Source organism: Paramisgurnus dabryanus, chromosome 22 (genome assembly GCF_030506205.2).
Source record: "Paramisgurnus dabryanus chromosome 22, PD_genome_1.1, whole genome shotgun sequence".
Taxonomy (NCBI): Eukaryota; Metazoa; Chordata; class Actinopteri; order Cypriniformes; family Cobitidae; genus Paramisgurnus; species Paramisgurnus dabryanus.
The window spans coordinates 18,681,514-18,698,312 of NC_133358.1; the positions used below are offsets into that span (position 1 = coordinate 18,681,514).

The window sequence follows — 16,799 nt, forward strand, 5'->3', positions numbered from 1 at the left end:
ACACTCTGAGTCACGAGTCAAACGGTCCAACCCCCGTGTCTCTACAATGTTCTGATGCGGAGATATAAGGCTTTGTTTTCTCTGTTGCTAGGGTCCTGCATTTGGTTGCTAGGGAAAAAATGGCATCCACTAGTGATTACGCTCCGAGTCACGAGTCAAACGGTCCAAACCCCGTGTCTCTACGATGTTCTGATGCGGAGATATAAGGCTTTGTGTATTCGGTTGCTAGGGTAGTGTATTTGGTTGCTAGGGAGAAAATTGGCATCCCATAATGATCATACTCCAAGCCACAAGTAAAACGGGCCAACCCCTGTGTCTCTACGTTGTTCTGATGCGGAGATATAAGGCTTTGTTTACTCTGTTGCTAGGGTACTGTATTTGGTTGCTAGGGGCGTGGCTTGGGAGTGGCCAATGATGTGCCCAGTGATTACACTCCGAGTCACAAGTAAAATGGTCCAACCCCCGTGTCTCTACGATGTTCTGATGCGGAGATATAAGGCTTTGTTTATTCGGTTGCTAGGGTGCTCAAATTTGGTTGCTAGGGGCGTGGCTTAGTAAGTCTGTAAGGATCCTGAGAGACTGATTGGATGCCTGAGTAAAATGAGCCCACCCCCATGTCTCTATGACACTGTGGTGCAAAGATATCCATCCGGGCATTTTATAATGGCAGTCTATGGTATAGGTTGCTAGGGTGCCCAAAATGGTTGCTATGGTAACCTTACACCCCATTGTGGGGGACGTCCTGACAGAGTCTAGCACCCTCTTCAAATTTAGTAACCCACATGTTTCTATGAAATCCTGGCTCGGACCTATGACCCGTCAAAATTTTTGCAATGGTAAGTCTATGGGATTTTGCCCCATTGACTTTTCATTGGGGCACTTTTGGGCACCTCTTACACCCCAGGGGTACAACTTACACCCCATTGTGATCCATGTTCTTACAGAGCCTACCACCCTCTTCAAATGTTGTAACCCACATGTTTCTACAAAATCCTCGAGCGGAGCTATGACTCGTCAAAGTTGGGCGCAATGTTAAGTCAATGGGATTTTTTGGGTGGTTTTTCGCCCCCCTTTCGGAAATCCTGCACCCGATCGCTTATAAAAGTCATAGCACACCTCTCCTCAATAAGCCGGTCGATTTGAGCCCTAATTTATGGGTCTACGACAAACCGTGTGGGACGAGTTACGCGCCGAAAAAGTGTGCAGACATAAGAATAATAAGATATAATAATAATAATAATAATAAGTATGAGCAATAATAATAGTGATGCCTTGCATAAATGCAAGCACCACTAATAATAATAAGTTTAGATACAACAACAGTATGTTGGCTTTGTCAAGCCAACATAATAATAATAATAATAAGATTAAGATGAAGAACAGTATGTTGGCTTTTTCAAGCCAACATAATTATTATAGGCTACTTTTTTCTATACATATAAAGAAGATCCACATAATGACAAATCTTCACGCTTTCCTTCCTCACTTTTTAAATCTCGAAATAAAAGTGTCTGCTTAATGCCTAATGTAAACAACGTCATGTAAATGTAATGAGAAGTCCAAATGTCAATTATTTGATCTCCTGTCTGTTTTATTTTAGATACAGATGTGCGTCTCTGTCATATTAATTAAATGTCATATAATAATAATAATAATAATAATAATATGTTTAATTTTTATAGCGCCTTTTCCCAAGCTCAAGGACGCTTCACAAGTTACAGAATTTCAAAAAAATTCAACAATACAGATACATATTCGTCGGACATTTGCCCAGGACGAGAGTCTCATGCAGCTGCATGAGAGAATAATATTTGAAACATATTATTTAACATATTTGTTAACGCATCCAATACTTATTTAATGTTACTCCGGTTGGTGGACAGCACTGGCTTCCTCCAACGGCAGCAAAACCTCCCAAATAAAAAATGCAAAGCAAAATGTAACTTTACTGATAATAAATATCATCATGGATTTCTTTTTGAGCTCTTTTGCTTCTATGAAAAACTGCTCTAAAATTTTCTGTGGACCAGCTCTGCGCTGCAAAAAGCCCTTATATGGAGCTGGTTTGGGCGTGTTTTATGCAAATTACCAACATCGTGCATGCAGCCGCTCAAGTAGAACACTCCTTCACTAACGTAAGTTCAGAGGTGGAAAGTAACGAATTACACTTACTCACGTTAGTGTAATTGAGTAGTTTTTTTGTGTATTTTTACTTTTTTGAGTAGTTTTTAAAATCTTTACTTTTACTTTTACTTAAGTATGTTTTGTTTAAAGTATTGTACTTCGCTACATTTTAAATCATATCCGTTACGGAGTAAAAAAATATTTTAAAAAGCAAGGTGATAAAGACGCGCAACGAATGTAAATGGGCGGGGCACGGGGGAACGCGCAAAAAGAACCATGGAGACGGACGAGACAGGCGCGCGCTAATGCAGACCCGCCTCAGTTCAAATCTTATGAAAAAAAACCCTGGTCATATTTAAGCGACCACTTTCCACTGACGCGAAGCGAGTGTTTCATTTCTATGAAAGGTAGGATTCATGCTCTTAAGTACGAAATTGCACGACGCGTTTTTAATAGCATGCGCATTATCTTCCGAGGTCTAGCAGCTTCGTGTCAAGTCAAACACAACTTCAAAACGTCCTCGAGAATGCGCAGGTGAGAGAGAGAGAGAGAGAGAGAGAGAGAGAGAGAGAGGAATAAAGGTCATCAGGTACCCAGGTCAGGGAAGTAAGAAGATAATAAACGTGTCAAATGTATATAGACATGCACTCATCTCATTATATGCTTATTTAAACTATATATAGTTTAATAAAATAATGTATGTTACCAGCAATACATCAATTACAACCTTATTAAATTGATTGTATTTTCTAGCTGCTGACCACCTTCAAAAGTGCATAACTCACATGTAAAAATCATTAAACAATTCCATAAATGTTTCTTACTTTAAAAAAGCTTTTTATTTTATTAACTTTTTGTTATTGCACTTTAATTGTAAAGATGTTCCTACAATTAAAAACAACTAGTTTGAGATGTATATTCCCTTGTCGTTTTTGAACTATACTAGAATCCTCCACCTCTTCCCGCTTTAAAAAAGATACTAATTCAGATACTAATATGTTGTGTATTACTCATATAGTACGAATTCAAACAAAATCACTACCTTATAAAATAGATTTTAGGTTTTCTGCGAGTTCAAGTTGGATAAAACACATTCCTGTTAACTATTTAACTATTTTGCAGTGCAACTATTAAGGTTTAATGGGGATGGTATACAGTTATAGGTGACCCTAAGCTAGAGAGAACCATTATGCCTTTGAGCCAAAGTTAGACTCCAGATTGGGGTGTACGGTAAATCGTTTTGGATAAAAAAGGTCACGATTCGCTAAGTGCGATCTCATGACATGTCTAGTGTCACAGGTGCGAAAGCTGGACATAAGGACCCTTAACTGAGATAAAACTTATCAAACTAACCTCATTAACAATGTGATATCTGCGCCACCACAAAAGGTCATGCACATACCAAACAACAAGCTATATTGAACTCAAACTCATGCTACTAATGAGACTGCAGAAAAAACTGCAAAACACAAAATCATTAAAATCATTTTTATACATGCACTCAACCACACCAAACTGGATATATCCAGTAACTCGATAATGCTCTTCTTCATCATTTCATAAATTACTAAAAACATACTAAAATGATAAGACGCATATCTCTACATGGACCACTCATGCAGTTGTCCATATTTCAGGAAAAATACAGAAACCACAAAACCTAACAAATCTGTTAAATCTACAGGGTTGTTCATGCTAGTTTTATAGGTATAAGATCTTCTTTTCTTATGCTGATCATCTATTGAGATGTACCCCTGACATTAATCTACAAATATCTAGTGGAAACAGCAATTGCTTGGAGCTCCTCAAATACGTACTAGAGGAAAAACAAAGTTTTGCAAGTTTGCCGAACCATCTGTCTTGTCTGCTTCCTGCACCTGTCCAGAAGTCTATATGCCTGAGCAGTCAACAGAAGATGAGGAAAGGGGCTCTGGAAGGGGTGTGGTGGGCGATCGAGCTATTCGAAGATGTGATGAGGGAAATGTGTCCCGCTATAGACGAACAACTGTGAAAAACAAGCAATTCAGGCAGGTCTGTGGTGGCATCTTAATGATTGCCAGGATTTGTGGGTAACTGGGAAGCTGCCAGGAGCCATGGGTGATCAACAAGGGACGCATGACTGGCAGGTTTTTGTCACCCACGCTTGGATGAGACTTATCTGTGACTGCTTTCTTTCCATTCTGGTGTGGTAATTAATTGAGGAGAGTTACTTTTCTGACAAGATAACATTCTAAGTTATGGAAAGAAGACTAAAGTGCAATTCAAGGTGCGTGCACGAGTGCGCATATGCGCCGCCGATAACAATGCAGATATTGGAGAATATCTACTGTACGATAAATGAGTGTTTATGTGCTTCCATTATAATTCGTGACCAGCAAATGGAATTTAGAGAAGTCTAAAGGGAACCCACCATTTTTTTCCCTGAAAAGCCTGGTGCATTTGGTGGACCATTTTGTTTACTCTGCCATGAATGTTCATAATGCATCTACCGTTTCAAAGGGACACTTTAGGCCATTTTTTGATTTCGCTCAATTACAAAGTTATTAAAACAAAAGCTGACCTCCTACAGGTTGATGGCTTTTGTAATCCGCTAGCCCGCTACAGAGGAACTCCGAGACCCTTCTATGTTTAATGGTGTCGTCTTTATTGCAAAATCCAATCTACTGGCATTTCCCATCAGAAATGCATTAATTTGGTGAGGTCTGCCACAAATGTGCAGAACAATCATCTGTAAAATAGGTTTTGGGTCTGGGAAATGGTATCCAACCAGGGGGAAAGTCAGAACAGCGGCAGCTCTCGAGTCAAAAACAAAGACTTATTCTTACTGTTCCATTGGAAACAGCTAAATACATGTGAGGCACTATTCTGGAGATTTTCTCTGTACCAGATTATCCCACAAGGTCTTAAATGATCAAATATGTGCTGAAGCTAATAATCTTTTGTTCACATGAGCCTGATACGAGCATCTTGAGTTTTTTGTTAAATCAAGGGAAGGCAAGAAATGTGTAAGATCATAACTTTGATTTAAAAATGGAATTCATTGTAATATTTATTGCACATGAAAGTCCCAAGGACAGGTTTGGAAAACAATGAATGAGACTGCTTGTATTTGCTTTAAAGCGGGGGTTATAAAAATAACCTGAACAAGCTAAAGTGTCAAGTATTATTGTAGTATGAGCTCCTCTTACACTTAAGCCATAGCAGGACCTGACGGCTCTGCTTTTGCTCAAGTGTAAGGGGAGCTCATACTAAATTCTTGACACTTTAGATTATAAAAGCTGTTTTATGATTTTTCTGTTTTTAAATTCTGAAATGCAGTAAAAAAAATATTCATCTAATGAATTGAGGACTTCAGTTTTCTTAAAAGACTTCAAGATGTGAGGGCACACTTTTACTTGAAAAAAAATTGTGTGTTGTAATTATTGACATATTATTCATATGTCCAACCTCCGCAGCTCTGGGGAATACCAGAATGTCTACCAGTATGAGGGCAATATGTGTGACCAGTGTTGGGGTAACGCATTACAAGTAATGTCCATTATGTAATAATATTACTTTTCTGAAGTAACGAGTAAAGTAACGCATTACTTTCTAAATAATAAAACTTTTTAAAAAAAAGTAATACAAGTTACTTTTTCGTTTAATTAATTTAAGTAAAAAAATCATAAAAAGCACCTGCAAGGCCTGAAAGAGAATCAATCTTAAGCCGACTAAGAAAAAGTAATCCAAAAGTAACTTAAAAGTAAAGTAAGTATTACTTTTCATGAAAAGTAACTAAGTAACGTAATAAGTAACTTTTTTGGGGAGTAACTTAATATTGTAATGCATTACTTTCCCTATAATGAGGACCTTATCGTGCACGAACACACATTACTGTCTTTAGAGTTTAGAGTCATTATATCATAGCTGATAAGAGCAATAACCGACCTTAAGAGACAAGAAGTTTAGTTTTCAATCTGCAAAATGCAAACTCTTTCACTCATCTACATATTACTAGGGCTTTGCGAGAAAAAAACAATAACAAAATTCTCCTTGCATGGTATAGTCAGGGTTCCCACACCTTAGTTAACTTCAAATTCAAGAACATTTCAAGGACTTTCCAGGTCCAATACCCTTAAATTCAAGGACTAAATGTGGGGACACATTTTAAGTGATAGCAAGGTTACATCGTGTTATCTTTTAAGATACATTGTTACAGTTCCCTTTCAAGGGAACTTGCGTTGAGTCACTTCACTGACACTTTGGGGACGCCTCCAGGGGTAAATGCATCTGAATGTGAATATCAAATTGAACCACTGGTGAGACTTAACATCAAAAACAGGGTGATGCGGGAGCCAGAAAGTATTTCGCTATCTGAAATATTACCAAAGACTACGTTACGTGGAAGTATGGCAAGGGAGACGCAGCGTCTCGTTCCCTTCTCAGAGAACAACAGTTACATACGTAACCCAAGACGTTTTCATGTGTCAAACACAACATGCAAAAAAGCATTTTGTATGAATCAACATTCGCAGACAGAAGATATAACGTAAGCATTTAAAGCGAAGAGTTTAGCACGTGTGCTTAAAAAGTCTATTCCCCCCCAGAATCCCCCCCCCATATTCATAAACTTTCAAGGATTTCAAGGACCCGTGGGAACCCTGGATAGTATGCCACTTAAGGGATCAGAAAAACAACGACTTAAATGCTACTATAGTACCATGAGGGACTTCTTTAACATCCTATTTAAACATTAAGGGGCTGCTTCCTGAACAGAGAAAAATCCAATTTCCGGATTTAGTTTCTTCATTCATATTGATGTTGAGAAGAAAGCTCTCAGTCATACAATAGGCCAGAAAAACAAGCGGCAGGTCCATGCAGAAGACAGAAATATGACAGAAATAAGGAAGATTACTATACTGTGTCAATCTGTCAACCTGATAATGTATGTTCATGTTAATGCAATGCGCTACAGTTTCCTGAGTAAGGAGAATGGGATATATATGACTTACCATGGGAACTACTTTTTATGGGCTGCCATTGGAAATTCAATCTGGTCTAGCAATTTCTTATTGTGCTGCTGACCTTGCCACCATTTGCACTGACTGATCAGACTCTGTCTTTGTTGACTATAACAAGTTACATTTACAGGGGTCATATGATGCGATTTCATTCCTTTGTCTGTGGAGTGTTAAAAGCTGTTCATTCATATAGAAAATCCGTAAAGAGAGATTCTTGTTAAAAGTAGAGGCCTTTTTAAAAATGTCTCATTCAAGCATGCCTCCACATTGTAAATAAATCACCATTGTCCCTGCTGTTTTGAAAAAAAAAAAAAAAATCAACTATCTGCCAATGGTTAGCCATATAAACCCAAAGGCTATATAACACGACTTTTAAAATCTGAGCCATTTATAAAATAACACTAAATTACCAGACCAGAGTCAATAGTAACAGAAGCCTCCTACTGTATGGCTGCTCACTGCATGACATACAGTGTACACAGAATTCAAAGTCATGCAGCATCAAACATCAGATTTATTTTAAAGATGACGGTTGAATTTTCTGACTAGCTGAAATCAGTCAGAGACTAAAAACATCTGCACTGTGTGACTTTCTGTGAAATCAGTGGGGATGTTTAAACTAATAAAGCAATTTTTTGATAGTGACGTATTTTTTTTTTTTCAAGGGAAACCTACAAATATCTTGCTTATAGTCAGGCAGGGATAGAAAGTATTTTAAAATAATAAAATAAATCACATAATTTTTACACGTACATTTATGCATTTGGCAGATGCTTTAATCCAAAGAGACTTACAGTGCATTTAAAGGGATAGTTCACACAAAAATGATAATTCGACCACAAAGGAAAATATTTTGAGGAATGTTTGAAACCAAACTGAAAAGAACACGTGACTTTATGCACAAGTAAACTAGTGAACAAGTAAAAATATCTGCCAAATTATCTTAAATTTATTAAATTAAGTTGACACTTGGAAACTTTTTTTTTTTTGAAAACAACACTTAATGTCTTACTGTGCGTTCACACCAGCCGTGGTAGAGGCGGCAAAAATGCGCTATTTATGCGTAGTTGGAAACTTGAACATTTTGAGTTTACTTGCTTCATTCGAAATCCCTGTGTGCAATTCTAGTCATTCAAGACATTCAAGCAGAAATTCCCATCATGGGAGGGGCTTCTGCGGCTCCACTCGCTCCCTGTAATCACGTCACAACTAGAACAAGCTCCTGAATAGTTAATTTGCGGCACGAAAATCCACCAAAGTTCAGATTTCTCAACCTTTGCACCACGACATTCACACCGTGCCTATTCGCATCTATCCATTGACTTACTGTAACATGTAAATCACTCGCGTTTGCCGCCTCTTCTGCGTCTGGTGTGAATGACACATTAGGGTTTTTTAACAAAAGAGAAGGCTCCGCACACCAAGAAGGTCCCTTTCACATTATTTATTGGAGTGACGTTTGGGTCTCTACGATCCTTCCTCAGACTCCCAAAACGTCACTCCAATAAATAATGTGAAAGGGAGCTTCTTGGTGTGTGGATCCTTCTCTTGTGTTACTTTTATATTTATTTGATCCTGCACCCGTATTTCATTTGGATGTGCGTGATTCTATCTTTTTGCCTTTTTACATTAGGGTTTATTGCCTCTCAAGTAAGTAAAGCTTAATTAAAAAATGTGATTTTTATTCTGTAAAAAGCAATAATGTACGAGAGGATGTGCTGTATCGTGAATAAGTAAAGGCTGAAGGGCGTTGTTAGGCACGACGCAAAGCGGACACACCTATTGACCAATCAGAATCAAGGATTGGAACCGTTTTATAAATGTTTTTATAGTGTATGTTTACACTACTCCAACCCAAATTTTTAAATGTTACATAACAGGTCCATGTATAATTTTTTGTGCTGTAAAATCTCCAATCACTAGTAAACAAATAAGACAGGTGCAGATTTATCACTTCCCTGAAAAATACTAGTGATGGATGGAGCAGTATGATTGATAATAATAGCAGCGTGCAGGTAAACCAACAGAAGCGCAGGGAGAAGCGAAGCTTTTGATCTCATTTTAAGGGCTGTCATGTGTAAATGCGCTGTCGGCAGAGCCAGACCTAGAGTCAAGGGACTGCAGTTCTTACCTCATTTAGCTCTTTTTGAAGATGTGCGAGTCTGATAAAGCTATCAGCCGTGCAATCCCTTACCCTAAACAGTCAGTCAGGTTGATAGCTCCAGACACTGCTGTCTTTTCAAACTGCTGGTCTTCTTTTGCATACTTGCCTCTCTGTGCTGCTGCTGCCCACTTTCTTATCTATGACTTTCTGCCCATGGTCTGATTGGACAGATGGTGTGGCTGATGAGGGCACCGGGTGGGTATGTTTCTATTAGAGTGGGGAAATAAGCTTGTGTGGTGACATGTTACTTTGGATCTAACACTTTAAAAGGAGGTAAAAAGGTCACTGTGTGCTCCGTGTCTAATAGAATGAAAAGATGTGTGCTTTAAAAAGTTCTGATTGTTCTTTTAGAGCCAAGTCATAAAAAAGAGAAAGAAGCACTCCTGCCGAAATGTTGGCTTTTCAGAAACTTTAATCCAAACAAATCAAGTTGAAATCTTTGTACTGACCAAAACCAAGACAACTTGTGACATCTACTGAAGTTTTTGATTGTCAGCTTCAGACTGTGAGAAGCCTTTGGTTTATCTTCGACTCAGTCAAACCATGTGGCTCAAAGTTTTTTTCTAAAAGGTACAGTTATAGCTTTGAGTGAATTTTAAATAAATAATATGTCTGGTACATGTTTTATTTATTCGTACATTAAATCTACACTGACTTTCCGGCCATCATAAGAGTTTGAAGACAATGGAAGCACAGCCTAAAACATTTACAGTACACTAATTAGGTCAACCAATTATTTCTTCCTTTAAGCAGATCATCCCTTTGTTAACTGAAACAAGATAAAAGATAAAAACATATCAGGATTTTTAATATCCATTATGCTTTGTTTAAAAAGTCATGTTTATACATAAACAGGTATCCCCCCAGACCAGAGCCAATTATGCTTTTGTCTAAGCTATTATATCAATAGTTATATAATCATTTATATTGTATTTGTTTAAATCTGTGGAATGAGTTACTTGAATAGCTTTAATTAATTTTAAAACTATGAAGCCGCACTCCCTCGCTAATCTCAACGTATTGTATTACCCTTGTTTGCCTCTAGGTGCCCCCCGAGCAAAAACACGAAACTCCGCTTATGTGAACAGAGCAGATAATTCTCAGATACTTTCTATCGGAGACTTTGAGACTTCTCGAAACAGAAGTAAATTCAAAGGCACTAAGATTAGCTTCCAAACCAGCAAAGTTGACAAGATCAGTAATCTATACGCATGACTCTTTGTGTTGAGCCAGTCATTGACCCCCAAATGTAATTGTGTTGGGCAGTAACATCTCTACAGTGACATTACTAGTTTAACTACATTTCTCAGTACCGTGGTGGTAGCATTGCTGTTTTCTTCAAATAGCTGAACAATAAGGCCTGCCTATCTGTTTGACTGACAGATTTTGGGCCCTATCATACACCCGGCGCAATGCAGCGCAGTGCGCGACGCAAGTGTCTTTTGCTAGTCTCAACCCGACTCAAGGATCATTTTCACTTTTAGCACCACGTTATTTAAATAGCAAATGCATCTGCGCCCAATTGTGCGCCCATGGGTGTTCTGGTCTGAAAATGAGGTGTGTTCAGGCGCATTGTTGGCGCGATGCTATTTTGAGGCAACTAAAATAGACTACGCCATTGACCAACAAAAACCTGCTCTAAGGTCTAAAGTCAATGACGCAATATTGTTTTTGTTATTTAATGAGCGCGTTCGTTACATACGGGACGACAATGTGCGTTTGCTAATTACACACATGGATGCGCAGCAGAACCTAACCCTTTTTATAATATAAAAAATGTAAGGATTAAAATGTAAACGATTATTATTGAGTCTCTTGGACATAAATGAGGACCGAGACTTTAGAAGGTGTAAAGAGCTGCTTCACCTGTAACCTAGTAATTCAATGCTTTGCTTTAAACAAATGCATCTGGTTTTAAATGTTTTTTTTAATGCTACCCCACGTATTTATTGTATATGATGACTCTGTATCTGTGGATATGGTGAGATGAAATTTTTTTTAAAGTAATGATTTAAAAAAAACTAATGATGCTGTCCGAGTGCTGAAACGGCTCTCCGCACGTTTGTAAATTCTTTATCTCCTGTTTGTTACAAATACAGTATTTTTACAGTACAAACCTTTTCTTACATACTTGGAAATTATTTTTTATGATATTGGAAAGCCATACATTTACAGCAATTAAAAGCCTGCTATTTTTACTTCCATGACTAAAAGAAAAAGGCTTTAAAAGGTTTTAACTCACAGCATTTTCCAAGTAGCTTGGCAAACACTGTGTAATGAGATGAATGTATTTCAAAACTCGCCTCCAAAATGATATGTGCTTCCTGTTGTGATCTGGACAGGTGAGTTGCTTCTCACAGCCGATGCTTCATCGCCATCAATGGTCAGTATGGCAAAGTTCTCCTTGGCCAGGAAACGAACATCATGCCATTCTCCATCATTTAGATCAGAACCTACAACAAAAGAAAAATGAACATGGAAAATCGATAATCATGCATGAAATTGCATTTTCATTTTTATGTATGCCAGACGCTTCTATGTGGATTTTATTGTCTCTGGCATCAAACCCATCCACTTTGGTGTTTCTAGCACAGTGCTGTCATACTTAAATTTTATGAACTACAACCAAGATGACACACATTTTAAAATCTAAATCTTATATTGACCTCACAACCATTTAGCCACACAAGTACGACATCAATTTTCTACATTCTGCCCTTCTTTCTCTCTGATTATCCTTCATTCAACTTGGCCATCACCTAGTCCATATAAAGATGAATTAGGTTGCTAGCATCAAATAATACATCTGTGGTTATACACGGAGCTCATTCAAGGCAAGGGCGGTCCAGGTTAACAAACCCGCAACAACTACTGAAGATTGATAAATCAGAGAGCTGTTATTTACTCTGATGCCATCATGAAGGGCAAAAGTCATCTGAACATAATAACCATGTTGGTGCTTGCTCAGAAGAATGAATTCTCCTCCACCATTAATCATGAACTGCTGGAAAGACATTAGCACATTGAAAGCCCCTAGTGACCAGTTTACCTATCTGTCACACACCACAAAACATCGAACAACTGGTCTCTCCTTCCCACCCGCTCTTACTCGCCCTTTCTCTCTCATGGCACTTGGCACAAACAAGGCCAAAATACCTTACATGCCATTACCTCTGCTGTATTTGTTTCGCAAATGTAAGGGGCGTTTCTTTCTACATGTTGCGCTTATGCAGGTGTATGAAGCATTTTTTGGAAGAACGGCATGACAAACAGCTGGACGTGCCAGTCATGGGCAGATCCGTTGGACAATTGGAAAAGCAGATGGTTTTTGTCTGTAAAACAAATTATGTTAAGTGACATAATGTGACCACACAACGTCAAAAGAATGTTAGTGCCTTATTTGAGAATTGGGCATACAAAGCTGATGAGGTTAAGGTGTAAACTGTCTGCGATTTAAAACAACAACAACAACAGGCTGACAGAAGACCAGCTGTTCATGGTTAAAAGAATAAGCAATTATCTGACTGAAAATCTGCAGCTTTCACTGTAGGAAGCTAGTTCTACTTCAGTTGATTTTTTAAATGGACTTTTACTGGTGTAACTTAGTGCACGCTGATGCAAGCAGCTTAAAACTGAGAGCTGATTACACTATGGGCCAGAATGACTAAACATGGCAAATTAGCGAGATGTTAAAGAACACAGGCGCAAAAATCTTATTTCCATAATGACCAACGTAATCTATCAAGAGCAATGCAAATTAGCATAGGGTTTAAGATGTGTTTTATTTAGGTGCGCATACCAGTACATTTACAAATGCAAACCTTAGTAAATCGCACTGTGTGGTTCATTTAAATAATTTCCTTCATTTAAGTAAAACTCCTACAAATGCATATGCAATAAGGTCACAAAAACAACTGTGTCCATGCCTTTTCAGCACTAATTTTTCACTGCTTGGCTTCAGTAAATCCTGACAGTAGTTTTTTACGGCAAAAGAGGCATTTGCTCTAATAACACAGTCTCACCCCATTTCGTCAATTTTTGACGACACTTGACCATTCGTCATATGTTGACGTGAAGGGTATACCTTTCGCGTCATTTTTTGACGAACTGGGGACTTCAATACTATTACGTCCGTTGCATTCTCTTTCCTATTTTATTACCATTTGCGCGTCGGTTTAGGGTTAGATTACGCAAAATTAAACAGTGTACGCGAAATTAAACAGTGTACGCGAAATTAAACAGTTGTCACCTGGCGTTGGGGTTAGAAACAGTTGTCACCTGGCGTTGGGGTTAGAGTTAGGTTTGGGTAGGGATGTCATTATGTAAATCTAACCCTAAACCGACGCGCAAATGGTAATAAAATAGGAAAGAGAATGCAACGGACGTAATAGTATTGAAGTCCCCAGTTCGTCAAAAAATGACGCGAAAGGTATACCCTTCACGTCAACATATGACGAATGGTCAAGTGTCGTCAAATATTGACGAAATGGGGTGAGACTGGGTTGGCTCTAACGCAAGCTGTTGGTAAATTTGGCCCTATATACTGTATCTATCCAGATTTGCATTAGAAGCAAGTTGATATAGTTGCGACTATTTAGGTTCAAACCTCGAATTTTAACAGAATAAAAGTTTAACAGAATAAAAACAAGATGCTGCCACTTTGCAGCTGACATAACAGAGAAGGATGGTGTTGATTCACTTGTGTTACCATTGGTGATAAAAACTTTTCTTGCAGACAGTACAGGTGTACAGGTGAGATGAATAAACACATACCACCTGTTTCATAGACAAGGCTTAAGGCTAGACCTAGACTAAAACACGTTTGAGGTGTCTCAACCTGCACTGATAGACCTTAAAATGTGCCAGTGCCGTTAATTTGTCTCAAGATACACACCAGTAACTAGGCCTGTCACGGTAGCTACTTTTCATAGGTCGGTTGATTGTCCCAGAAATAATGGCGTTAGTATAGTCTTTTTAAGACTATTTTATGTCACTGATTAGATATGACATAAAATAGCATAATAATGCAAGAACATAATTTCTAAGAACACAACTTTGATTTTTAAGAATATTTAGATAGAAGATATGAAATAATAATATGAAATTGGAATGTAAGAAAAAAAAAATCTAAATATTTAAAACATAAATAAATATGATAAAATATGCATTTCAATTTTAATCAGCTAATAGATCGTTCAGCTTCACAGGGTAAATGTCTTTAGAAGAGTGTTTACTCTGATCACATCTGTTAGAATGCGCCATTACGCGCGCTGACGTTTATAATCGCTACACCTAAGATCTAAACTAGATGTTATTTTTAAGTTTCAGATGACTTTTAATTTGAAAAATCCAATTCTAGTCAGATGTATTCTTTCAAACTGTATGTATTCACCATAAAACATGAAATTTCAGCTTGAGTAGCTTTCTCTTCGCCTGTCAATGTCCTCTCCCTCTCTCTCTCTCTCTCTCTCTCTCTCTCTCTCTCTCTCTCTCTCTCTCTCTCTCTCTCTCTCTCTCTCTCTCTCTCTGTATGTTCACGAGGGGTTCAGGGTTCACATGTGTGCGCACGTGCGTCCATTCTTCCGGGACTGACAGCACTCAAAAATAACAGAGGCGATGTTCATTTTTTTGCAAACAAATACACATGTAAACACTTTATGGTAATTTATTGCCTCTAAAAAAACTACCGACGTCATGTTAACCTATTGCTCGATAAGTCAATAGAGTCATTATCGCGACAGGCCTACCGGTAAAATCATTTTCGATTTTTTTTCCGTAATTTAACTAAGGCCTAGTCCTGGTTCAGCTAAGCATTGTCTGTAAAACCAGGCCATAATGTGCTTAAATAAAAACTCAGCAGTGGTGACCCTGCCTGTGAAAACCCAGCTAATGTCATTTTTGTGATTAAGGGGGCGTGCACACCAAAGCTTTTACGCCTGCGGCCGGCACATGTTTTCAATTGTTTCCAATGGAAGCTCTGTGTTTAAAAAAAAAACAGCAGCTAGGGTTTTTCTTCTGCGCTGAAAACCGGCACTCTGCGTTTTTTTTTCGTGCTCATCGCTGAGCGCCGATAGTTGAAAAATATTCAACTTTGGGTGAAAAGCTCAACTCGTTAATATCAGGGCTGCGTTCAGCCCCGACAAAATGTTTAATAAACAGAAACAGTGATGAGAAGCCATTCTTTGTGTTATTTTTTAAATGTTTCTGGAGCCTGAAGAAATCGTTATAAATACGTGTATTTGTAAAATACGTTCGATGTTACAGTCACTGCCCTTGCCGTCCAGAATGAAAGAGAACATTCCAACTTAAACCCATTGTGCGAGCTGTCTCTTTAGTACCGCGTGGTTTATTTACATGTTGCTGCTGATTGGACTGCAGTTCTGACACACCCACCAAACAAGAGAAAATGTATCGCAAACCCTGTTGCACACCGGTGCACAGCGTTTCCAAGAAACATGTCGTTCAACCCGGAAACCGTAGCCAAACGTTACGCACAGTTTTGAACTTGAACGTGCCCTAGTTCTCACACAGCCGTCCAATCACAGTGGAGGAGGGGTGGGACATTACCACAGCGACCAACCGGCTTACAGCTGAAGTATCACAGCTACCAAAGCGCTTAAAAAACAGCTGGCATTCGGCGTCCTCCAGGCGTTTTCAGACGCTCACTTACTGTTTTCTACAAAAACTTTTCTACATAAACATTCTGTGTAAATATAACCTTGATATCTTTAATATGACAGTCTAAGGCCACATTAAAGACTGAAATCTATGTAAAATCAATTAATGATGCTAATCTCCTAATTAGATTGTAATGCTCTATCCTGGATTTTACAGACAAGGTCACACATCTGTGATCATACAGCTCAGGTGGTTAAGCTGGTCCATAGTGGTCTAAGCCATTTTAAGTTCAGCTGAACGATACAGGTAACTGTGTTCACAATCATGTGACCACTTGCAACACTGTTCACATGCACTTTTTCAACAAACCAGTTATGACGACTGGGTGAGCGTTATATCACCTAATGAATATTAATGACCTAGGCTAATAAGGTTTTAACAGTTTTCTCCTCCAGTTTTCAGAGTCCTCACATGATCTGTAATTAGGTCAGAATGTGAGTTCATCTTGATGTACATTCTGCAGGCTTTACTTACTGCCACATATTAATTAAGAGAGGAAGAAACCCTCTGTTAACATTGTGTGGGTACATGCTTAATCAACTTTCCCATGATGACTTTCAGCTCCTCAGCATCTCACACACACTTTTGTCTCTGACCTAAACAGACTCCACCGAAAGTGTTGCTAGACTCGATTGAGGGGGGCTTCAGCTCTCCTGCCTGACATCTCAGCCCCCCTACACCTGCGGTTAACCGAGCTGTCAGAACCCATCTCTCTTTACATAAGTCGAAAAACAGCAGTTGCAAACAGATATTTCGGCATTTTTACTCTGCAATCCTTCACTTTCCAGGTAAGAAAAAAATGTACATTTCATTTTCTAGCAACTGTGACAGAA

General features: G+C 38.5%; 1 protein-coding gene across 1 annotated transcript in view; it reads right to left on the reverse strand.

The window, feature by feature from the left end:
• The window catches only part of cntnap2a (contactin associated protein 2a), a 431,066-nt gene that overhangs the window by 169,749 nt on the left and 244,518 nt on the right, over positions 1–16,799 (reverse strand). The window contains exon 9 of the mRNA XM_065258074.1: positions 11,592–11,741. Coding sequence (XP_065114146.1) covers positions 11,592–11,741 — 150 coding nt within the window. The remainder of the gene's footprint in view (positions 1–11,591; positions 11,742–16,799) is intronic.